This window comes from Phoca vitulina, unplaced genomic scaffold, assembly GCF_004348235.1.
Source record: "Phoca vitulina isolate PV1807 unplaced genomic scaffold, GSC_HSeal_1.0 scaffold10, whole genome shotgun sequence".
NCBI classification, from domain to species: domain Eukaryota; kingdom Metazoa; phylum Chordata; class Mammalia; order Carnivora; family Phocidae; genus Phoca; species Phoca vitulina.
Genome location: NW_022589713.1, coordinates 23,962,305 through 23,986,862, shown reverse-complemented (window position 1 = coordinate 23,986,862; position 24,558 = coordinate 23,962,305). Strand labels below are relative to the sequence as shown.

The window sequence follows — 24,558 nt, the reverse complement described above, 5'->3', positions numbered from 1 at the left end:
AAAAAAAAAAAAAAAAAAGAAACGTGGTGGTAGATAATCGTGTGTGTTTTTGTGTGTGTATAATGTAAGCTCTCATAGCATTTGTGAATTTGAACATACTCATGACCCTGTAGGCTTTGATCTTTAATCCAACTGCATTTGCAAAATACAATGATTTGATTGTTCTCATTCCCTCCTCTTCGAAAAACTTCCTTTACTTTGGTTTTAGGAGTCTTTATTCTCCTGGATTTTCTCCTCCTTCATTGTGCACTCCTCCTTTGTTCACTTTTCTTATTTTCCCAACTGCTAAACTGGCACAAAGGACCACTTCTTGGACCTCATATTTATGTTCATTGTCTTATGGCTTTAACTGTTTTTTATTTGCTGGTGGCTTCCAGATTTTTATCTCAGATTTTCTTTCCGAGACCTCATACATACTGTTATCTTATAATTGGATATCCAATAAGCAACTAGAATGTAGCTCTAAAACTGTGCTCTTACTCTTCCTCCAAACCTTCTCTTGTAGTCTTTCTCATCTTAGATAATGGCTCCTTCTTATTTTCTAGTCAAAGCCCTTGAAGCTATCTTTTCTCTTATACCCCAGATCCAATTTGTCAGCAAATCCTATTCAGTACACTTTCAAAATTATTCCATAACCCAACCCTCCTCTCTTTGTGGGATTGTAGCAGTATCTCTGCTTCCACCCTTGCCTCCCTGTAATCTGTTAACATAGCAGCATTATGATCTTACTAAAATAAAGTAGATCATGTCACTTGTCTGCTCAGAGCCCTCTGGTACTTCTGTCACTTCTGATCTCACTTTGAAAAAGCCTGGGTCCTTCAAATGACTTACTAGACAAGATTTGTGTACCCCCTAATCCCAGGCATTCTTTCTTTGATCTCATGTTTTACTACTCACCCTTTCACCTTGCTCCAGCAACTCTGAGTTCCCTGGAAACACCAAATTCATGTTCTTGACTCAAGATCTTTCTCTACTTGCTATTCCTTCTTACTAGAATATTCTTTTTCCCTGGATAGCCTCATAACTTGTTTTTTCCTTCAGGTCTTTAACTGACTGTCATTATCTGAATAGGCCTTTCCTGGCCACTCTTTAAAAATGCAGCCCTCAGGGGTGCCTGGGTGCTCGGTTGGTTAAGTGTCCAACTCCTGATTTCAGCTCAGGTCATGATCTCAGGGTTGTGAGATCGAGTCCTGTGTCAGGCTCCATGCTCAGCAGGGAGCCTGCTTGAGATTCTCTCTCTCCCTCTCCCTCTGCTCCTCCTCCCACCCCTTTACTCACTCTCTCTCTCTCTAAAAATGAATAAATCGTTAAAAATGCAGCCTCTTTGTATATACATACAACCCCCTACTCTCTCCCTCCCTCCCCCCTCCCTTTTCCCTGCTTTATTTCACTCCATAGCACTTACTGTCACCCAATTATCATGTATATTTTACTTTTTTATCTACTACTCCTGTAAGGACAGTAATTTTTATGTTTGTTTATTGCTATATCCTTGACGACTAGAATAGTGCATGGCACACACAATATATGCTTAGTAAATAGAAGTTGAATTGAATGCTCAGAATTTATAGAAAGAAAGTGAAATGGATATACATATATATTTGATTTTATATAGTTTATATTTTTAGAAATTATTTTAGGCTTTGGAAAAAGAATTTTTATAATCTGGTCAGTAGAATTCCTTTTTACAGTTGCTTGCAAATCTTTACTTTAGACAAGCAGCCTGAGTACAAAGGTCATGCTGCTGCCATAGCTCCTGATCATCATGGGCTGCTCCTTCATGTATCGCCTCCTTTGTAATCTGGGGTAATTTGACATGCAGAGAATGAATAAATAAAAATACACCAAAAAGTGTAGTTGATGTGTTGGGAGATGAAGAAAAACCTGAGGTAACTTGTGTGAATTGCACAAACCGTGTATGGTGCAGGATCATTTACTCCGTAGTTGGTTGTGACAAACTGAGAAGGGAGGGAAACAGATTATCTCTTAACAGTGTTTTGAGTCTTCTTTCCCTTCAGCCTCATTAGTACCATACAGTCCTGCGAAAGTTTTTATCAACAAGTTTTACAGTCATAAATTTGGTATATAATTCCAGCTCTTCAATATTTAACTAAAATAGTAAGTTATATTAATAATAGTTACCAGATATTTTAAGAAATGATGAATTTTTTCCTACTAAAGGTGGTCTTACAAGAAAAGAAAAAAGCTCTGAACAGAATTTAAGAAGTGATTATGTGGAAACTGCCAAAACCTTCTTGTAAACTAAAATACTCTAATGTGCATTTATTAATAAAGGTTAAATATGAGTGCCTGGCAGAGGAAATCAAAATAGGAGACTATTACCTGAGATTACTATTGGAGGAAGATGAGAATGAAGAAAGTGGATCAATTAAGAGATCGTAAGCTACTCTTCATATCTTGTTATATTTGTTTTCACTATTAGTTTCATGGCTAATTCCATTGTGAACTTTTTTTAAAAAAATCTAGGTATGAATTTTTCAACGAGCTCTATCATCGTTTCCTGCTCACCCCAAAAGTAAACATGAAGTGTTTATGTTTACAAGCCCTTGCTATTGTTTATGGCAGATGTCATGAAGAAATAGGACCTTTTACAGATACAAGATATATCATTGGAATGTTAGAGAGGGTAAGAATATCATTTAAGGAAACTGCTGTTTGATAGTGCATTTGGGGTACTTACTAAATTTTCAAAACTGAATATAAATTCTGTTTGATTACATTGTTACCATAACTTTCTGCATGAGTTTTGTGTAGTTTACATTATACTTACTTAAATATAAGTTAGTTGAATAGGAAAATGACTAATGGGTTAGTATTTGTCCATGTCAGTTTATTTTTTTCAGTTGCTGCTTTTGAACAACTTTAGCGACTTATTTGCCAGTCTTTAATTTAAGTATGGATGAGCTGGACAGGTGTGTAAAAGAAATAGTGACTATTAGATTTGTGTGTACATTTGGTTTTCCACTTTGGAAAAATCTTAAATTATGCTAGCATACTAAAAATTTTTTTTTTAAGATTTTATTTATTTGAGAGAGAGAGAAATAGAGAAAGAGCATGATGAGCCGGGGGGGGGGGGGGCAGAGGGAGAGGGAGAAGCAGACTCCCCGCTGAGCAAGGAGCCGATGTGGAACTCGATCCCGGGACCCTGGGATCATGACCTGAGCCAAAGGCAGACGCTTAACCGACTAAGCCACCCAGGCGCCTGCTAGCATGCTGAATTTCAAAGTGTGAAGAACTACACACTTAAAAAGTTTTTAGAACTACCATGATAGCCAAAAAAGGGAACCTTGAGTTAGCACATTTTAGAAAGTTTGTCCTTTAACACTTGAGCTTGGCTGGGGGAAGAACATAACATAGTGACCCATTCATCCATCCTGTAGCTCAAATTCGAGTGTAACCTACTTGTTGCAGTATATACACTTTGTTCTTTTGTGCTTATATTCCTCTTACACTTAACAATTTGAATTTCAGTGAACTGCCTTAGAACCATTTCACCAATTTTTAAATGGCCATCAATGCTTGTTATAATTACCTTTACTGTCAACCATACTTTGTAGATTAGAAAACTGATTCTGGATAAGGTCATAAAACATACCTAGGAAATAACATAACCAGATGAAAATCTTATTGTTTGCTATTACATTATTAATGATACACAATAGTGTATTATTCTAATTCACTGTTATTCCAGTAAACCTGAGTACTTGCAGCATAGCCTTTGTATTTTTAAGGCAGATACATATTTCCTTCTTGTTTCTGTTATCATGATGTGATTTATATGAAACATCATTAATCATTCTTTAGAATATTTACTTGAGAAGTGTCATTTGGGGTAATTCTTTCATTTGTTTGAATTTTTATATATTTATATATTAAAGTATATATTTGTATATATATAAATTATATGTTAAAGTAATTTGTTTTTGACTTTTAAAATATATGCCTTTCTAGGGAAATTAGACAAGTTATATAAAATTTCACAGAATGCAAGACATTGAGGAATTAAACAATAATTAATAGTCTTCTCTCATGTTCTTGATGTTTAAAAGGTGACTTTTTAAATTTTTTTAATTTTTTTTAAAAGGTGACTTTCTTATTGGCTGTTGCTGATTTTGTCCATTGATGATAATAACTTAATCTGTGTTTCTGTTCACTTCTGACTAAATTCTTGTTTATTCAATAGTGCACAGATAAACTTGAACGAGACCGGTTGATCCTCTTCCTTAACAAGTTGATCCTTAATAAGGTACAGTATTTTGCTTAAGTATGCAGTTATTTGCAGATAAATCACATGGATATATCACAGAAAGATAAAATATTACAGTTTGAGCTAATTATCTGGACATGATTCTTTTCTGCTCCTTTTAGTTCAGAAATCTCCGTGTGCTATCAACTTCTGGAATGAAAATTTTTTGCCACATACTCTTTGTACATTCTGTCCTATTGTTACAGATACTGAATAAATTAATGATAATAAAATTCTGAATGAAGAATAATGAGGGATGAAATCAATAGCTGATTTTTCTTTAGGGACTCTTTAGGATTGGACTGGAAGTAAAATAAATGTTTGACATAAAATGGAAGGTTTATAATTTATTCGGTGTACATTTTGATGATAAAGTAATTTGAAGACAAACTGGAGAGTCACTTTAGCTCTTCACACTTTCTTTTTTAAGACATTTTAATAGGGGGGCGCCTGGGTGGCTCAGTCGTTAAGCGTCTGCCTTCAGCTCAGATCATGATCCCGGGGTCCTGGGATCGAGTCCCACATCGGGCTCCCTCCTCGAGGGGAAGCCTGCTTCTCCCTCTCCCACTCCCGCTGCTTGTGTTCCTGCTCTCGCTATCTCTGTCTCTGTCAAATAAATAAATAAAATCTTTAAAAAAAAAAAAAGACATTTTAATAGGATTGGGGCTCTTGGGTGGCTCAGTTGGTTAGGTGTCTGACTTTTTTTTTTCCCCAAAGATTTTATTTATTTATTTGATAGAGATAGCAAGAGAGGGAACACAGCATGGGGGAGCTGGAGAAGGAGAAGCAGGCTCCCCGCTGAGCAGGGAGCCCGATGTAGGGCTCGATCCCAGGACCCAGGGATCATGACCTGAGCCGAAAGCAGACGCTTAACAACTGAGCCACCCAGGTGCCCCTAAGCATCTGACTCTTACCTTCAGGTCAAGTCTTGATCTTAGGGTGGTGAGAATGAGCCCTGCATCGGGCTCTGCACTCAGCATGGAGTCTACTTGGGATTCTCTCTCCCTCTCCTCTGCCCCTCTCACTTGTCCTCTCTCTCTCTCTCTCTCTCAAATAAAAAAAAATTTTTTTTAAGGAAAAATTCATTTCTCTCTTTTTTTTTTTTTAAGATTTATTTGAGAGAGAGAGTTCAAGTGGTGGGGGGAGGGCAAAGGGAGAGGGACAAGTAGATTCCCTGCTGAGCGCAGAGCCTGACATGGGGCTGGATCCCAGGATCTTGAGATCATGACCTGGGCCGAAGGCACCTAACAGACTGAGCCACCCAGGCACCCCTAAAGTAAATAAAATAAATCTTTTTTCTTTTTTTAAAGGCATTTTAATAGGTTCATACTGGTTTCTTTTTTTTTTTTTTTAAAGATTTTATTTATTTATTTGAGAGAGAGAATGAGAGACAGAGAGCATGAGAGGGAGGAGGGTCAGAGGGAGAAGTAGACTCCCTGCCGAGCAGGGAGCCCGATGCGGGACTCGATCCCGGGACTCCAGGATCATGACCTGAGCCGAAGGCAGTTGCTCAACCAACTGAGCCACCCAGGCGCCCTCATACTGGTTTCTAAGAAGAATTCATAGTTGTAAATGTAGCAATTATTCACAATTATATGATGTTGCAGAGAAATCTGAGCAGGTCTTTTATTTCTTAAATTTATGATATTCTAACTTGCTTAGTTTTTCTCACTTTTAGAAAATAGTGCACATGTTTTAAAATGAAGTATAATTAATCTTATGAAAATTTAAATTATAATCTCTTCCTAACTTCTAAGAATTGCCAGTTTTTATCTTAAGTTTACAAGAACTGGAACATTAAAAGATTTTTCTTCTTTTTTTTTTTAAGATTTTATTTATTTATTTGACAGAGAGACAGCGAGAGAGGGAACACGAGCAGGGGGAGTGGGAGAGGGAGAAGCAGGCTTCCTGCCGAGCAGGGAGCCCGATGCGAGACTCGATCCCAGGACCCTGGGATCATGACCTGAGCCGAAGGCACATGCTTAACAACTGAGCCACCCAGGCGCCCCAAGATTTTTCAATATACCAGATTTTATTTCTGTTTATAGAATAATCTGGTTATTAACCCAAAAAACCTAGGAAAATGGGAACCAGAGAATTTATCGTGTGTGTGACTCCTGCCAGGCTTTGTTTATTTTTGTTTTGTTTTGTTTTGCTCAGAATATATTTAAGTAAAAATTCTTTATGTGATCTCTTTGCTTTGCCCTTTTCACATTTATATAAATTCATGTTCCTTGAACACAAAATCCTGAAAACACTAAGTAATATCAGTTGTATGTCAGTTTTTCCAAAGAGATTCTAAATGTTTTCTTCTTTGAGTCTTTTAGGTAATAGTACCTATTGGAAAGAAAAATTTTCAATTAGGTAAAAGTGTTTTTGCCTTCCAGAGAAATGTTAAGGATCTCATGGATTCAAATGGAATTAGAATCCTTGTGGACTTGCTTACCCTTGCACATCTCCACGTGAGCCGAGCTACAGTACCACTACAAGTATGTATGCTTATCTAGATTTCACAAGTTTAACAGCCTTTCAGTACAATTTCGGATCAAAAGAATCGTTAAAAATTTACATGAAAACCTGTCAATATATGTGGTCCTGAATATGGCCAATAAAAGTTAAAATAACCATAAGAACAATCTCAAATGGACAATGTTGATCCAATTTTATTTTTCAAGTGTCTCTTTTGTCTTTTAAAGTAACTGTATCTCTAATGTGGCTTATTTTGAGGCAATGTGATCTTTCAGATTTAAACTGAATTTGTCAGTTATGTAATTAGAACTTCTAGCATTGACAGCCACTGAGAATATACTTTGCCTTTAGGAATCTGGAGGCCTTATTGAAACCAGCCAGTAAGAGGATAGAACTGCAAGTCTCTACTGAAAGGCCTCTTCTGATACCTAACTTGTAGAAGAGATCTATACCTAGCTCACTGGTGATTTTTTTGGTGTTATGTTTTGTTTTTGTTTAATCTCCTAGTTCAAGGAGATGTTCCATGTTAGTTTCTGGCTTAACTGTGTACAAAAGTGCTATTTGAATATTTAGAATATGGCATTTTCTATTGTCAGGTATGAATAGTAGTAATTGTAATGCTTGTGTAGCATGGCAGTAGATCAGGTACTGTTCTGGTATATGTGATATGTTAACTCTTTAAATTCCCCAGTGGTTGTCCCATTTTACAGATGAAAAAACTGTGGGACAGAGAAGCCAAGTGTTTTACCCAAGGCCACCCATTAAGGAACAGAGCCAGTTAGAACCCAGATGTCTAAGCTCTTAACCACTTTGCTATGTCTGTCTGTATGAATCTAATCATAAGCTGGTAGTTATGAGGGTAGTTAAAAGCCTTGTTTTAATAAAATATACTAGCTAAATAAAAATTTTATCTTTGGTTCTCATAAACATTGCTATATAAAATTATAAGAATTATCTGTAGTGAGGGTAGTAGATTGAAAGTGTTTAAATGCATTAAAAACCTTCCTTTTAGTATTTTAACTCTTTGTTCTCACTTATTGAACTTTTAGTTGGAGTGAGTTTTTTCCCTCAAAAGAACTTTAGTATTTTCAGCATTGTGGTTTAAGGTTAATGTTGTATTTCTTTATATAGGTATTTATAATATTCTTTGCTACTAAAATTTTACTGGCATGAGAATTTATTTAATGTCTGTAGGGAATGTAAATGTCTTTGAATTTAGCTTAGATTGCCAAGTGAATTTAGGAAACCATTTATTTCAAATGCATATTAGTAAGGAAATAGCTTTTTTGGGCTACTCAGTTAGACATCTGATCCTTTACTCTTAAAATAAGGTCACCTGAAATTTAGGTGATTTTCCAAAGGAGTGTAAACCCAGAAAGTTAGTACCGTGTTACTATTTATGGTATCTGCCCCCTTAGATTTCTGCCTTGAAAAATAACTACATCTTTTTAAAACTCAGAGCAATGTAATCGAAGCCTCTCCAGATATGAAAAGAGAGAGTGAAAAGGAATGGTACTTTGGCAATGCAGACAAAGAAAGGAGTGGCCCATATGGATTTCATGAGGTTAGTGCCTTAGAGAAACTTTTTGTGATGGTCTTTGTCCTTCTTATACCCTCCTGCTTAGCACACATAGAGAGAGAGGTTGAGTATTTTCAAACTATGATTTGAAGTACTGTCATCAGCTCCAAGGGCTCAGCCATCAACTTCCCCATGAAGGATTAGATGGCTTGCAGTTATAAAGAACCACACACACAGAAACAGACACACAGTCATGTCCTCAAACCTTGTTGTTTATAAGCTACAGAGGTAGCACTTAGATTTTTAATGAATTTTAAATAATAATAACAATTGCTACCTTAATAATTAATTGTAAGCTATTATAATATTATAGATACTAAGGCTTTTCAAACTATAACACTTCTATATGGAATGAATAGGTAAATTTTTTAATGTGCAGTCTGAAATTCATTGAAAATTGCCTGTGCAATCCAAGGGCAATTTCCATCTTAACATCTGCTGATACTTGATCTTGCCCTCTCAGGCTCAGTTGAAATTTAGCCAAAGATAGTTTTATAGAAGACCAAGCCTTCTGCTTGTATATATTTTGGTCATTTTACACTCTGCCTGCTGTTTTCGTTCTTCCCAATGTTCTTTATGCTCTGCAGGTTGGCCAACTAAATGGTTGTTTTCTTATATTAGTAACCTATTTCAGGTTCTTGAAGACTTGTCAACAAAAGTTTGTTACTGTTTTTTGATAGTGAACTTGGATGTTTATTACCATAGTTCATGTATTTGCCACAAAACAGAAAACCTTAGCGAACGTCATTTTGCTTTGTTTGTGTTTGTAATAACGGTGCCTTCCATTGATTTAGATGCAAGAATTGTGGACCAAAGGAATGTTAAATGCAAAAACCAGATGCTGGGCTCAAGGCATGGATGGATGGCGACCACTTCAGGCAATACCTCAGCTTAAGTGGTGTCTGTTAGCCAGTGGACAGGCTGTTCTAAATGAAACTGACCTTGCTACCCTTATATTGAACATGTTGATCACAATGTGTGGATATTTCCCAAGCAGGTAAAATGTAATTGAACATTTCCATGGTTAATAGGGACTCTAAAATAATCTTGTTCTCTCCATTTGCATGGGAGCTTCCTCAGTAACAACATGGGATTACCCTGATGATTTAGAGCAAAGATATTCCATTTGTGACCTTGAGGGAATGCTGCTTTGAGTTTTGGAGCTTTTGAAACATAAAGAAAGAATTTGCAAAATATATTGAAAAAGTAGCTAAAAAGTGACTTTCTCTAGGAAACTTGAAATAATGTTACCAAATTGAGGCTTACTAACTGCACTCTAGCAACAGTAACAATTGTCACATTGCTGTGAATCAGGTATGAACATTTGAAACAAACCTACTGCAGCCTGTAGACAGTGGTGAGTGCCACCGGCTCCTTACCGGTCAGGTGAGCCACTCCTGGTATAGAACTTGAGTCTAAGCCCGTATCTCGCCCCGCATCTTGTCCCACTTGACAAGTGAAGGTGAGGCTGTGTTCTAGAGTGATACTTGTAACTGTTGCATGGAACTTTGTGATATTTATAAAATATTTGCATATTGTGTATCATTTTATTACTCTACTAGAGACATTTTGTGATGGAAGTTACTGAGAAACTATCAGTTTTATAACACTTGAGGCTTTCATGGTTCCAATTCTCTTTAAATTTCAGATCAGTCTTAAAAGCATACAATTAGCATTTCGAAGGAATGTAGCATTAAAATTAAAGCTATACATGGAAAATACTGCGAATAGTTAAGGTTTAAAATTATGTGACAAAGTTAGATATGCCCTTTGGGGGGAAATATCCTCTGACAGTGTGTTGGACAACACCAAGTTTAATCAATTAAATAATAAATAAGAGTCTTTGGCTCTTCTAGGGTACTGTTTTTCAAGGAAATCTTATGGAAGGAAATGAAGTCATATTAAGCAGCCAAATAGATTTAAACCAAAATACCTAATCATGTTCCCAGCTGTATGAGAGCTTAGTCTTCATTAACAAAAAAGTAAGGTAACATGCTTCATGCCTAGTAGAATGTCATATCCTCTGCACATACAAATTTTAATAAATATATTAAATGTTGACCTTAGAAAATACTTTCTAGGGATCAAGATAATGCCATCATTCGACCTTTACCGAGAGTGAAAAGACTGCTGTCAGATAGCGCTTGTCTTCCCCATATTATTCAGGTGAGTTATCTTAATGTTACCAAATTAGGGACAGTATTTTAAGAATCATTCTCCCTTATTCAGTTTTGGCATGAGCCCTACTCTTTGTTTTATTGTAGTGTATTCCATTTCCAGAAAGCCTGAACCCTGATTTACATATATTTCACTTATTCCTCATTGAGTTGATATTCTGAATATACTATGGAAGATTGTATATCCAAGAACCTAAACATAGGAAGCCTCCAGACTCCAGAATTACTCTCAAAAGGTTTTCTTTATTATGCATTTTTCAAATCACACCGTTGAAGTTAGAACTCCTGAGAAGCATACCAGTGGGCCACGGAAGTGGACATGTGGTCGGCTGTATTCCAAGAAATATCACAGCAGTCTTGCCAGCTTGCTCAGAGTTTGACTCTTTTCAGTTCAGTGTTTTCATGGATAGCAACTGACCCAACACATTGAGTTGGAATTAATGTAGGTTATACTAAAGTATTTTTTCTTCGTTTTTCCCCTCATTATTCCGCTTTTTTGGAATTAGGCTATCCAGATTAGCATTAAATCCAAATAAGTCAGGTCCCAGAGATTTCAGGTCAGTGTTTCCCTCCTGTCTATTAAATATCCTGTTGTTAAGTCTCATCATTTATTTATTTTAAAAGATTTTATTTATTTGAGAGAGAGAGAGAGCACAAGCAGGGGGAGAGGGAGAGGGAGAAGCAGACTCCCCGCTGAGCAGGGAGCCGGATGCGGGGCTCGATCCCAGGACCCTGGGATCATGACCTGAGCTGAAGGCAGACGCTTAACTGACTGAGCCACTCAGGTGCCCCTAAATCCCATTTTTTATATTAATCACGCATGATGTGACTTTAAAGTGTATGGCAGTAACCTGTGCTATTTGTACACATCAGTTGTACATTGATGTGAAAAGGGAGAGGAGAATTACTTAGTTTGTATATTTTTACATTCATAGGTGTGCAAGTGCCTGTGTAAGTCACTGATAATGAGAAAGTCCTCTGAAGTACGACAGTGACAGTACCCTATCAACTCCCCCCCCCACCCCCCCAACTTCTGTTATTTAAGCATGTCAGCATTTCAAAATTTGTATGCTTTTCTGTTGTGGACCTTTCTGATTCACTGCTTAAATGAAAGAGCACTGCAGTTATTGTTTCTTGTAACCTAACACCTACTCCAGCCCAGAGGATTATGTATGGCTGCGTATGTGAGGTGGCACGAGGAGAGGGATTTATTTCTATTCTGGACATGTAGGTAAAGGCCTGTAAATCTACCTCTCCCAAGTATTTTTCCAAGACTTAGGGAATTGAAAGAAAGAGATAAATGCAAACACTGTTGAATTTCAGGCCAGGAAAGCATGACTAAAAAAACTTTTGAGAGATGTGGTTGGCATAACACAACACTTCGGAGGGGAAGAGTCCGTTTTTAAAAAGTTTTTTTTTATTTTTTAAAGATTTTATTTATTTGTCAGAGGGAGAGCACAAGCGGGGGAGCTGCAGGCAGAGGGAGAAGCAGGCTTCCCACTGAGCAAGGGGGGACACGATCCCAGGACCCTGGGATCATGACCTGAGCCAAAGGCAGACGCTTAACCAACTGAGCCACCCAGGCGCCCAGCCTATCTGTTCTTAATAGTATATACCACCTGTATCTTTTATACTAAGTTCAGAAAGTATTTTTTTAGAAGCCTTTTGTTTTTCCTTAATTTCACACATTCTTGGAGATTGTAATCTTGCTAAACACAGGCAGCTATAGTAGTTTTCAGGAACATAGTGTTTACATTGGTCGGTACAGATTTCTGTACTTCATTTGACTTTAAGAGCAGTCGCTGGCTTGACCTTTTGATAACATCTTCAGAATTTTTAGAGTGTGTCTAAGGGGCGCCTGGGTGGCTCAGTTGGTTAAGTGACTGCCTTCGGCTCAGGTCATGATCCTGGAGTCCCGGGATCGAGTCCCGCATCGGGCTCCCTGCTCAGTTGCTCTCTCTATCTCATTCTCTCTCTCAAATAAATAAATAAAATCTTTAAAAAAAAAAGAGTGTGTCTAAGATAGAGTGAGTGAATTTCTTAGGTTTTCTGGTATAGTCATAATTTCAAATATTCTGAATTTTTGCCTGCTAATTCCCATATTTTTGTTAAAGTGATATCAAGTCTTTTTTTTTTTTTTTTTAAGATTATTTATTTATTTGACAGAGAGAGAGAGAGACAGCAAGAGAGGGAACACAAGCAGGGGGAGTGGGAGAGGGAGAAGCAGGCTTCCTGCCGAGCAGGGAGCCTTATGTGGGGCTCGATCCCAGGACCCTGGGACCATGACCTGAGCCGAAGGCAGACGCTTAACGACTGAGCCACCCAGGCGCCCCAAGTGATATCAAGTCTTGAACTACAACTGCTGTTAAACTAGGGAAAATCCTGTGCTACTGTATCTCAATTTTTCTTTCTTTTTTTTCAATTTTTCCTTTAAAATATGTCATAGTACTAAACACTCAATCTAAACAACTCGTTGAACAGATAAGACACCAAAACACAGAGAAATCCAAATTATTTACTTAAAGACATATAGCAACTCAGTCTTGTAACTGAGTCTACAACTTTGACCTCCTAATGTGAGCTAGTATTTACTCGTTAGTGCAGTTTTTTTACTGGTATCATTTGACCCAACATTGGGGATTCTTGGGAAGTGTTTATAGAAAATTAAAATGCCACTTATATTAAGATAAAACTTATTAATATCTTTATCAAGTGTTTAGTCATAGCAACTCTGTATGATTTTTTAAAGCCCGGATTCTTTATGGTAGTCCCACGTACTCCCTCCAGTACCCCTAGCTCAAATTTCCAGAGACCCCCGTCTCTTGGTACTTTCTGGCAGTAGCAGAAGTACTGCTGGTATTCAGTTACCCGTTTGCCCTCTACTTGCACTTGTACATCTATTTTTAGTGTTGTTAGTGTCCACTGATAGTTCTCTGCTCTGCTCCTTGAGTTCTCAAGTAGTCTTCAGGGAATGCTTCATGTTCTGAAACTAACCCAGAGCATAGCTATTTTTCTTTTTTATTTTGTCATTAACAAAGAAGTCCACTCAGGAAGATTCCTGCATAAGAAACAGTTTTACCTATAACCATGACAGCATAGCTTCAGGCATCTTTGGGCCTTTTCTGAATAAGTTTTGATCAATTCTCAGTGTTTTACTATCTCTGCATTAAGTTCATTTTGAACTAATTTTCAAATCTTTCAAATGAACTAATTTTTGTATCTGTTGCGTCTGGTAGACAAGCTTACTAAATCCCACAAATTTTTATTTTATAACTTATAAGAAACTATAACTTCAGCACATGAAATACATAAACTTAAGGTAAATGATGTTATTACAAGTTATTTTTTATAATCCAGTAACAAAAACATTTTATTTTTTTAGCTACTGCTGACCTTTGACCCTATCCTTGTTGAGAAGGTTGCGATTTTGTTATACCATATCATGCAAGATAACCCACAGTTACCTCGTCTTTATCTTAGTGGAGTATTTTTCTTTATCATGATGTATACAGGTTCCAATGTGCTTCCTGTTGCTCGGTAAGAACTTTAATGGTAATCTTAAAGCTATAATTTGAAATGTACAGGGATAAATATTTTTTTAATTGATTATTTTTTTGAGTATATCATTGCTTTTGTTAAGTTTTTCATTATAAAAGCTGTTTATATGTCTGAAAATTTGGAAATTAGAATGGGTAAAAAATAACTCAGAATCACACCACTTTACCACATCTAATCGAAGAATTTGTCACCATCTTTTACAATACAGTTCAAATATATGTATTTAATATAAGTATACTCATATTGCACATACAGTTTTACATTTTGCTTTTTCTTCAAATTGGGTATTTTTTCATATTATTAATATGACCATAATTTAAAAATCTTCCTAATTCATTTAATTTCTTGCCTTAATTAGAAATAAAACAGTTTGGGAATATGTATTTACAAGTTGCCTTTTGTGGCTTTTATTTATCTATAAAAAAATCTGATCTTTAGAAATCTAAGGTTACTAAATTTAAATCCTTTCCTATGTCTGACAAGTCATTTTTTTCCCTAGATTTTTGAAGTACACGCATGCCAAACAGGCTTTCAAGTCAGAGGAGGTAAGCCAGATTAATCCTCTGAATGTATAACTTAACACTGGATAAGCTGTCTTGGCACTTAAGTTTCCTGAGCTGTGTATGTTTACTAGATTGTAAGCACTTGAGGGCAGGTACTGTTTTACTCATTTTTCACATTCCTTGTGGTACCTTGTACATAGAAAGTCTTAAGCTAATATTTTTTAATGAAAATAAATGTTGCCCATTGGATTTAAAATTGAAATTTCAGATGTGAATTATAACTTGACACTGCTGTGAATATAACTTGTTCCTTTTTGTAAAATTTAATAATTTTCATGAATATTTGAGTATATACCTGAATCTCATATAATCAGCTAAAATTCAGTTAAGACTTCAGCCTTCTTTTTGTTCAGATCACAAGGTGGCAGAAGTGCTAAGTTTCTTTTTTGAAGCTACTTAATTTTTCAGGTGCTCTCAAGTGTCTTTCCATTTTACTGGGGAAGAAAAATAGGAATCCAAAAAAGATAAGACTCATCCAGATAGCTTTGACAACCTGAAACCTTATACCTACATTTTACAGAAGTATTTATTGTCAAAACATAACTGAAAGATGTTTCCAATTTTGTTAGGATTTTCATGGAACATTGATTTTCAGATTTTATTGAGAGCAGAAGAATAAACCAAAACCAGACCACTGTTGAGACTAATCAAGGAATGTTTATGCCACCTTGACAGTGGACACTAGATCAAACTGCATGTTTTCTTAGACAAGCCAGTGAAGCCCTGGAAAATAATCTAATGATGTTAAAGTGATGCCTATGGCAGCGTAATTTCTACAGTTTTATACAAATAGAAAATGAGAATATAAAAAAAGTTTTTAAAAAATTACTTCTAATGCTACCTCCGTAGCATAGCATTAGACATTTTCTAGCATTCTTTTTTCCCTTTTTTTGCACAGTTATGCATATGTGATCTTTCTTTCAAATTTTTATAACATGAGAAATGATATGTCATTTCACCTAACAATATTTTGGTTAATTAGGGCAAAACTGTGTTTGTAACAGAACTCTGGATGCAGGAATTACCAAATAATAGTATTCTGTAAGAACAGAGCAAGCATTTCTTCATCCCAAAATTTAACGGATAGTGAATTTATGACTTTTATTAGCGAAAAGCCTGGAAGTATTCATCATCTAATTTGTCTTGGCACTAGGTAGTAAAACCGTGTCTGGGTTTTTTCTTCTGTTTCTTTGTCAGATCCTAGAGAAATAAAACATTCTCAATTTGCCTAGAAAGAAAACTGAGAAGTATTTATAGTCCTTAGGATTTTATTTGTATCAGGTAAAGAAATGAGTTTTAAAATTTAGTATGATAAAGTATGGTCATTATCCTGATTCCATTTGGCCAGCCAGAGAATATGAAGTCCTTAAAATAGTTCATTATAATTACTTTGAATAGATATTCTCCAACTAAGTAGCCACACTTCATGAGGACAGGCTTTTTAAGATGTTGATTTTCTGGACTTACTTGTTTTTGAAAACAGAAGCAGGTACAGGTGAAAATTGCAACCGACAACATAGCACAATAATTGATGTAAATCGTTGCAGAATCTCTCCTTGTGTTGTCCTTTCCTATTACACATGGTTCAAAGCCAGTTGTCCTAAATAATATCGGGAGCACCTGACACCTGAGGAGCCTCAGTCTGCTGGAGGCCCAGCGAGTGTTAATTCTATCTTAGGAGCTCATGCCAAAGCCAGTTAATACCAGACATCTTCCACTTCACATTTTGCCATGTTTCCATCTAAATTTCCAAAGCATAAAAGCAATTTGTTGCAGTTGTTTCTTAAACTGTTCTCTAATCCTAATTCATTTATTAGAAAATTGAAAGATAACTTTAGTGTTTCTGTGTCTTGTTTTGTTTTAAAGACAAAAGGACAAGATATTTTTCAGAGAAGTATACTTGGGCACATCCTTCCAGAAGCAATGGTTTGTTACTTAGAAAATTATGAGCCTGAAAAGTTTTCTGAGATTTTTCTAGGAGAATTTGATACTCCAGAAGCAATCTGGAGCAGTGAAATGAGGTAAATAGTCCATTGATCGTTTGCATTTTATACTCAGAATCTGTGCATCTTGCCATCTGGTTTGACTTCTGTTAAAAGAACTGCTTTCACATAGTTACATGATCTAAGCTACAGTCATTGGTGCCAAATCAGGTGACGAGTTTGACAGGGCTGTAAGCTTTTTTCTATTCTTACATGATTTGACAAAGTTACTGTTACCTTAATAGAGCTTAATGTAAGGGTAGAGCCTGTTAACCACTGATGATTCTTAAATCAATCTATAGAGCTGGTAGAATTTTAGGCAGTATATACAAGGAATATATAGAGATAAAATCAAGACACACTTCTTTGGTATTTGGAAATAGAACTGTACTCCACTAATTAAAAACTGTGACCACGTAGAATGGATCACACCAGAGATACCCCAAATCATTTTAGAATGAGACCCCCAAGTCAGCACATTTTGACCTTAATGTGGAAGTTAGCATTCCTAAAGAATGTCCTTTAAGAGGAAAAGCCTGTGAAAACAAGAAAAACTAGAGCCACAGAAGCAGATGTCAGCATCCAGACAGGCTCTGGAAAAGAGTGCACACTTCATAGATCTAATGTCAAGACCACCACTTCTGTGGCGAACCCCTCAGTCCTCTTAGCTGGATGGCAGTTGATCTTCCTAGCCAGTTATTCACTCCCTTAGCTGACTTCACACTCACAATGCCATTTGCTGGTTATCATTTGGCTTGTCTCCTCAGGTTGACCCGTAGACTTGGCATGTGCTAGCCACCAACTTGAATATATTCTGTATGACAGTCATGTTTTTCACTGGAACAAATGTATAGGAATATGAAAGGGCTTACAACACAATTTTTCTATCTAATATTTTTCTCCTCTGATTGGTTAATATGAGTCCCTATCTAAAAGATCTAGCCATCTGTATACTAGTCAAATCAAGTTTTTGCTGAACTGAGGGCCAGACCCCAGATTGTTAACTAAAATAAATTACCATGTAGTGGGCTTCTTTGGGGGTACTAGGAAACCTAGTCCCCTGTTTATGCCCTCATGCATTGCATGAGGTATGCAGATGCCATACCATTTGACCTTCTAATGACTGATTTTTGAAAGGACTGGGAATATCAGCCTTTTGTTCTATAGTTGTCTTTATAGATAAGTACTACAAATAAGTTTATGTCTATTGAGGATTTTTACACAATTAACTTTAGAATGCCCTCAGTAACATAAACACTCAATTTTAGGCCAATAGTTGAATTACTCTAAAGAAGATCCATGTAATTATCTTGTGTGACTACCTGTCTTAAAACCTTTTTTTTTTTTTTTAACTGAAATAATCCCTTCATAATTCTTGGAGATTTTTGTAATTGTAGGCGCCTCATGATAGAGAAGATTGCTGCCCATCTTGCTGATTTCACACCACGTCTTCAGAGTAACACAAGAGCACTTTATCAGTATTGTCCCATCCCAGTAATCAACTATCCACAACTAGAAAATGAATTATTTTGTAATATTTATTACCTCAAACAACTTTGTGATACACTCCGGTTTCCTGATTGGCCCATTAAAGATCCGGTAAGCCAGGAGATTATTTTGTGCCTTCTCAAACTGTAGAAATAGCCTCTAATCACTTCTGGATATTTCTTCCTCCTCTGATAAGGATAATAGCTTCCTTAAGTGTTCCTTCTTGCTTAAACACTATGTAACTTTGAGTATAGTTCAATATATTTGGGTAAATCTCAAACTGAAAGGTAACTTTTTTTTTTTTTAAAGATTTTATTTATTTGACAGAGAAAGAGAGAGCACAAGCAGGGGGAGCAGCAGAGGGAGAGGGAGAGGCAGACTCCCTGCTAAGCAAGGAGCCCGATGTGGGGCTCAATCCCAGGACCCTGGGATCATGACCTGAGCCAAAGGCAGTTGCTTAACCAACTGAGGCACCCAGGCACCCTGAAAGATAACTTTTTGAGGAATTATTAAGAACTTTACAATCTTGATTTTTTTTGACAAATATAAACATAATTTCATATATAATAACAATTATATACTATAATAGCTTGGTGGAAACTTGTCTTTATAGCATATTGAGTAAGCTCACAGATACTGGAGTTAGGCAGTCTGGGACTGAGTCTCAGCTGGGCCATTAATAGGTCTGTTTAACATTGCCTGATTTCTCTAGGCCTCAGTTATGGTAATAGTACTACTACTACTAATAGCAACTATCTCATGTGGTTGGGAAAATTGAGAACTCATATTAAAAAATAGCGTAATTCCTGGCACACACAGGAGGCACTAAGTGAGACCTGCTCGTTTATATAGCAGTGCCCTTAGGAACTCTCCAACTTGAGCCCCTGAATGTCTACTGGAAGCCTGGAAAGGCCTGGGTGCCCATGTTGGCTTGTTACTCTAGCAGAGGTTATACCATCATCCTTACCATCAAAAAGATTTCAGAACAGTTCCGTTTGTACCAGTAGACACTGCCTCTTTACTGTGACCAAATGAAGACAGGTATCTCTGCTACTTGGTGTGGATTCAGCATGAAGTAATAGAAGAGTATGGGCTTTTTAGTCAGACCTAGGTTTGAATCCAGTTGCATCACTTATTAAGTGGGAAACATGGAGCTATCTCTCAGAATCTGAATGGTTTCATGTATTATTGAAATTTTACAGAAGAATTAGGTCTGCTACAGTGCTAGAGTCTGTAAAGCACCTAGCTCCTTGGCGTAAAGGCATGCAGTAAATATTAGCTTTCTTCTTCTGACCTGCTACTCAGACTCCCTTGTTTTTACTATCCTTTAGATTTGTTTGAATGCCAGCTTACTGGTAATTACATTAGATCACCTTGAGGAGCATGCCACCATATACTACTGCTTTCTTTCTTCCTGCAGTGTATCATCTACTAATTTAAAATTTTTCAGTACTTCATGAACACTTAACAATTAAAAATAAGACAAAAATTGGCAGAGAATAAAAATTTCACATAAGAGGGTTGTCTGGGTGGCTCAGTCGGTTAAGTGTCCAACTCTTGATTTCGGTTCAGGTCATGATCTCACGGTTGTCAGATCAAGCCTTGCATCAGGCTCCGTGCTAGGCGTGTAGCCTGCTGAAGATTCTCTCCCTCTCTCCTCCCCCTGCCCCTCCACCCCCTCTAAAAAAAAATCACATAAAAAGAGAGGGATGTAGCCCTATAGCAGGTACCTTGCCATCTATTTAGCAGTGCTAAGAAGGTGATTTTGATTATTTGTATTTCAGAGAATTGTAATAATTGAATAGCCTAGAAATGTCATTTTAAATATATATAACACAAGAATTCTGTGACTTAAAAATTACATTCTGAAATAGTTTTGCATTAAGAGTTACAAATTTTATTTATTTATTTTTATTATGTTATGTTAATCACCATACATTACATCATTAGTTTTTGATGTAGTGTTCCATGATTCATTGTTTGCATAGAACACCCAGTGCTCCATGCAGTACGTGCCCTCTTTAATACCCATCACCAGGCTAACCCATCCTCCCACCCCCCTCCCCTCTAGAACCCTCAGTTTGTTTTTCAGAGTCCATCGTCTCTCATGGTTCGTCTCCCCCTAAGAGCTATAAATTTTAATCCTCTATCTTTAAGGTTAAGCTTCTAAAAGATACACTTGATGCCTGGAAGAAGGAAGTAGAAAAGAAGCCACCTACAATGTCAATAGATGATGCTTATGAAGTGCTTAATCTCCCTCAAGGACAGGGGCCGTGAGTTATTTTCAGTATTACAGTAGTAAATTTCTGCCTTGTCTTAGAATATTAATATCAAAGGCGAAATTCTTAAACCAACACTTTATAAATTTTTTACCTATTCTTTGATATATACCCCTATGGGGATAGCCATATGGAACTATATCCATGTGATCATCACTTACTGCAAATTTATTAGCAGAATTACCATTTTTCTCTCCTTGCTGGTACAGTCTTTGCTCTCTATTAATTGAAATAATGGATGCGAAACACTTTTCACTGTATCTGACACATGGTGGTTACTCACATATTCATCTTCCCCCTTCCTCTTACGGTTTGTGTTATACATGAGGAAGAGATCTGGTAGCAGTATCTTTAGGACAGTAAGTGACAGATGTGTAAGAATGTAGATTTACTTCATTAATTTATTAGAGACGTTTTTATAGTAGAATAGATAATATTAGAGAAAAATGGTTTAAAGGACGTTTTCTTAAGTATAGACTGAATTTGTTTTTGGCAAGGCTGATAGTTAAATTACTTAAAATTACAGAGTTTGAAGTATTTTGAAAAATTAGTTTGAAAAAAATATCTTAGTTCTTCAAATATGGTTTTGTAATTTGAAGTGATAACTTTCCATAGGGAACATTGAAGATAACATATGAAGAATTTCTTGACTCTTGCTGGGTTTAATTTGATGCCTAATTTATGATCATATACAATAAGAGTAAAGTTCTTACAGTATTGTTTTAAATAACGATGTAAAATTTTTTCTTGCATCTTACTCTGTTAAAAATAATTTTGCTATTCAACAGGCATGATGAGAGCAAGATCAGAAAAGCTTACTTCAGACTTGCACAAAAGTACCACCCTGATAAGAATCCAGAAGGGAGGGTATGTACTGCCTTTGGAATTAAGACTTTTGGATTGACTTCCTTTTGCTCTATTACTGTTGTAGGTGGAGAAAAGATATACTCACTCCCTCTGCTAGTATCTGCCTCATAATATAATGCCGAGTGTATGTCAAATTAACTTTTAGCCCACATGCCCATGGTTTCTGCACGAGTGGTCCTCCCTCAGTTTACCAAAAGGACTGCCCTTGTGACTAGTAACTTCTGGATATTTTCTCCTGTCTGAGAATTAACTCTAATGGACAGTTACATGAATAATTGAACATTAGGAATGTGCATGAACGTAATTCATTTGTAGGTGATGTTATTGCCATCCAAATTGCTTTGGGTAATTTTTCTTTTTCTAACTACATCCAACTTCATATTGTTCTAACTGAAAAAGTAGAAATTTGGATCAGACTTAAAGTTATCAGGTGTCAGCATTTCTTGATCCTGCCTCTTGCAGCTTCCTACTAAAATACCAAGAAAGATTCATAAAAGATGAAATCACACAGTAACTTCTATAACTAAGACTGGTGGTTTATTGCTAGAAACTTGGAGTAATTTCCACTGATTTCAAGGCTAATGTTTTTTTTATTAGAGATAGACAGTGTTCCTACTTGGAAAGACTTGGTATTGAAAAGATATTGCTTTTATATGTTTAAGACATTTTTAATCAAAAGCTCCGGATTTTTTGAGAAATGTATAGCAATTCAGATTCATCTGGGAGAGAAAACAAAATAGGAAGAAATATTTGAAATCAGTATTAAAGTGCTAGACTTAACCTATGAGATGTTAAAATACTCTCTAAAGCTATAATAGTAAAACAGTATGACCCTGACACAAGAATCAACATGTAGCTCAAGGAACATAATACAGTGTTGTAACACTTAAAGAGCATGGATTTAAGAGTCAGACCTGCATGTAAGTCTTAGCCCATCACGCAAGTTATTTAACATTATCTGAAAAATGAGGATATAACTGTACACGCTTCATATGGCTGTTTGGAGGATTTAATGAGATAATGTTTGTAAAGCATATTCAGTACAATGCCTACTGTAGTACTCAGTAAATAGTGGCTCTTCTGTTATTTTTATAATAGCTCACAAACTGTCTTTGGTGTGTATGAGTTCAGTGTGGGTATAAACCCAGTGAAGAAGAATTTTTTAGTAATGGTATTAAGATCAATAAAAAGCTATTTGTGGGGAAGAGAAAAAGTTTCACCTTCCAAGTATACCAGCTAGATTACAATTGGAATGAATTCCTTAATGTAAAAAAAACAAAAACAAAATAATAACTAAAGAAGTTACTGGTAAAATACAAACCAGCTGTGTTCTGTTGAAGTTGTGGTTTGAGATGTGCCAAACTAAAAGTTAATTATCTTTGGTCATACACAGGATATGTTTGAAAAAGTAAATAAAGCGTATGAATTTTTATGTACCAAATCAGCAAAAATAGTGGATGGACCAGATCCAGAGAATATAATTTTAATTCTGAAAACGCAGAGCATCCTCTTCAACCGTCATAAAGAAGGTAAGGCATATGTTATTCTCAAATTTTAGTTTACCTTCCAGCTAATTCTACCAGATTACTTGTTTCTATAGCATATTTTAATAGATTTAGAGTTATTGTTGCAAAAGACTCTTAGAATTGCATTTTAGATATAGTAAAAGAGTAGTTTTCTGTCAGAAGGCCCAAAATGTTGTTTGTATTATACTTTCTACTTCTTACCTACGGTTTTCAATATTTTGCATTTCCAGTGAATTTTCATTATTCCTTCCTGAAGGACGTTTGTGTTCTGTGGAGGTTTTTTTGTGTTTAGCTATTTAGCAGCAAACATTAAATGAGATCTATAATGGATCTGGAATTTAAGGATCATTTCACATTGTTCTTAAATCACATGTAAAAGTCTGTGCCTGTTACAACTTTAGAAGCTTCTAAAGGATGGTCTGTCTTTAAAAAGCAATAGAAACTTTTCACATGATCATATGCTTCTCTCATAATTCTCATTTCCTGTGATAGCTCTCAAAACTCTCTGATCCTGGGGCGCCTGGGTGGCTCAGTCAGTTAAGTGTCTGCCTTTCTTCGGCTCAGGTCATGATCCCAGTGTCCTGGGTTCGAGCCCCACATTGGGCTCCCTGCTCAGTGGCAGGGAGCCTGCTTCTCCCTCTCCCTCTGCCGCTGCCCTTGCTCATGCTCTCTCTTTCTCTCTCAGTCAAATAAATAAATAAAATCTTAAAAAAACAAAAAAACCCACCAAACCTCTCTGATCCTGTGGGACAGTTTGAAAAACACTGTTGTAGAAGAAATAGGTCTGATTTCAGAGTACAGGGTTATTGGGAATTTCCAGCATGTTTGCAGGGCCATTTCCAGTAACAACAGCACCTACAAAGCCAGGAGTATGTTGTAAACTTTAAAGGCTTTGTTGGGGACAGGAAGTTAGGTTCAAGACAGCAGGTATCCTTTGGCTTGGGAACTGAACTTGGCTTGAAGCACCATGTGGGAGACCCATTTGCTCTGTAGGATGATGTTGGGAGAGAAGGAAGAGAGGACAGTGGGGATTTGAGATAAGCAGGACTTTTGGGTAACTGAAGACAAGAGGACAGCATGGGGATCTAGCAATTTGAGAGCAGTGATTAATTGATTCATTTTTGCATGAGTTGAACAGAACACATTTGTAAAGCATTTAGCTATATGGCATTTACCACTAATCAGAATGAGTTTAAAGAAGTCTTTTTCAAAACTGTTGGTTATGTTTTAATGGCTAATAACTATATGAGAGTGGCAGTTGTGCCTCATCATTGGTTTGTTATCAAGGTCATAATGTTTTTTCAGGCCGTGTCTCCCACTTATCCCAAAGGGGATTTATACCCAGTAAGTTCTGGAGTGGGGTCCTGATCTGTCTGTGCTGTGATCAAGTGAAAAGTTAGAAAGATCCCATGGACAACATAGAAAATAGATATTTTGTGAAGGATCAAAGCCACTACACACTTCAGTTAATCTATCAGAAAATATTTTATTTTTGGGGCGCCTGGGTGGCTCAGTTGGTTGGGCGACTGCCTTCGGCTCAGGTCACGATCCTGGAGTCCCGGGATCGAGTCCCGCATCGGGCTCCCTGCTCAGCAGGGAGTCTGCTTCTCCCTCTGACCCTCCCCGCTCTCGTGTGCTCTCTCTCAAATAAATAAATAAAATCTTTAAAAGAAAAAGAAAATATTTTATTTTTGGTGGAAATATTTTGGAGAAATCAGCCAAACAAGTGTACTAGAAAAAGAAGGACCCAAGGGATTTATACCAGGTTTAATTTCTTTTTATGAACTAGAATTAGGAGACATT

At 36.5% G+C, this 24,558-nt stretch overlaps 1 protein-coding gene across 5 annotated transcripts in view; it reads left to right on the top strand.

Moving 5' to 3' along the window:
- DNAJC13 (DnaJ heat shock protein family (Hsp40) member C13) overlaps nt 1-24,558 on the top strand; it is a 122,391-nt gene that overhangs the window by 61,872 nt on the left and 35,961 nt on the right. For all 5 annotated transcript variants that reach the window (XR_004300090.1, XM_032408701.1, XM_032408699.1 and 2 more), the window contains 14 exons: nt 2,296-2,399; nt 2,488-2,647; nt 4,205-4,267; nt 6,655-6,756; nt 8,196-8,300; nt 9,110-9,312; nt 10,397-10,481; nt 13,875-14,029; nt 14,550-14,595; nt 16,480-16,634; nt 17,993-18,194; nt 20,241-20,356; nt 21,151-21,229; nt 22,623-22,758. Coding sequence is in view for 4 of the 5 variants with exons in the window: in XM_032408701.1 (XP_032264592.1) it covers nt 2,296-2,399; nt 2,488-2,647; nt 4,205-4,267; nt 6,655-6,756; nt 8,196-8,300; nt 9,110-9,312; nt 10,397-10,481; nt 13,875-14,029; nt 14,550-14,595; nt 16,480-16,634; nt 17,993-18,194; nt 20,241-20,356; nt 21,151-21,229; nt 22,623-22,758 (1,711 nt within the window). In the remaining variant the exon portion in view is untranslated. The remainder of the gene's footprint in view (nt 1-2,295; nt 2,400-2,487; nt 2,648-4,204; nt 4,268-6,654; nt 6,757-8,195; nt 8,301-9,109; nt 9,313-10,396; nt 10,482-13,874; nt 14,030-14,549; nt 14,596-16,479; nt 16,635-17,992; nt 18,195-20,240; nt 20,357-21,150; nt 21,230-22,622; nt 22,759-24,558) is intronic.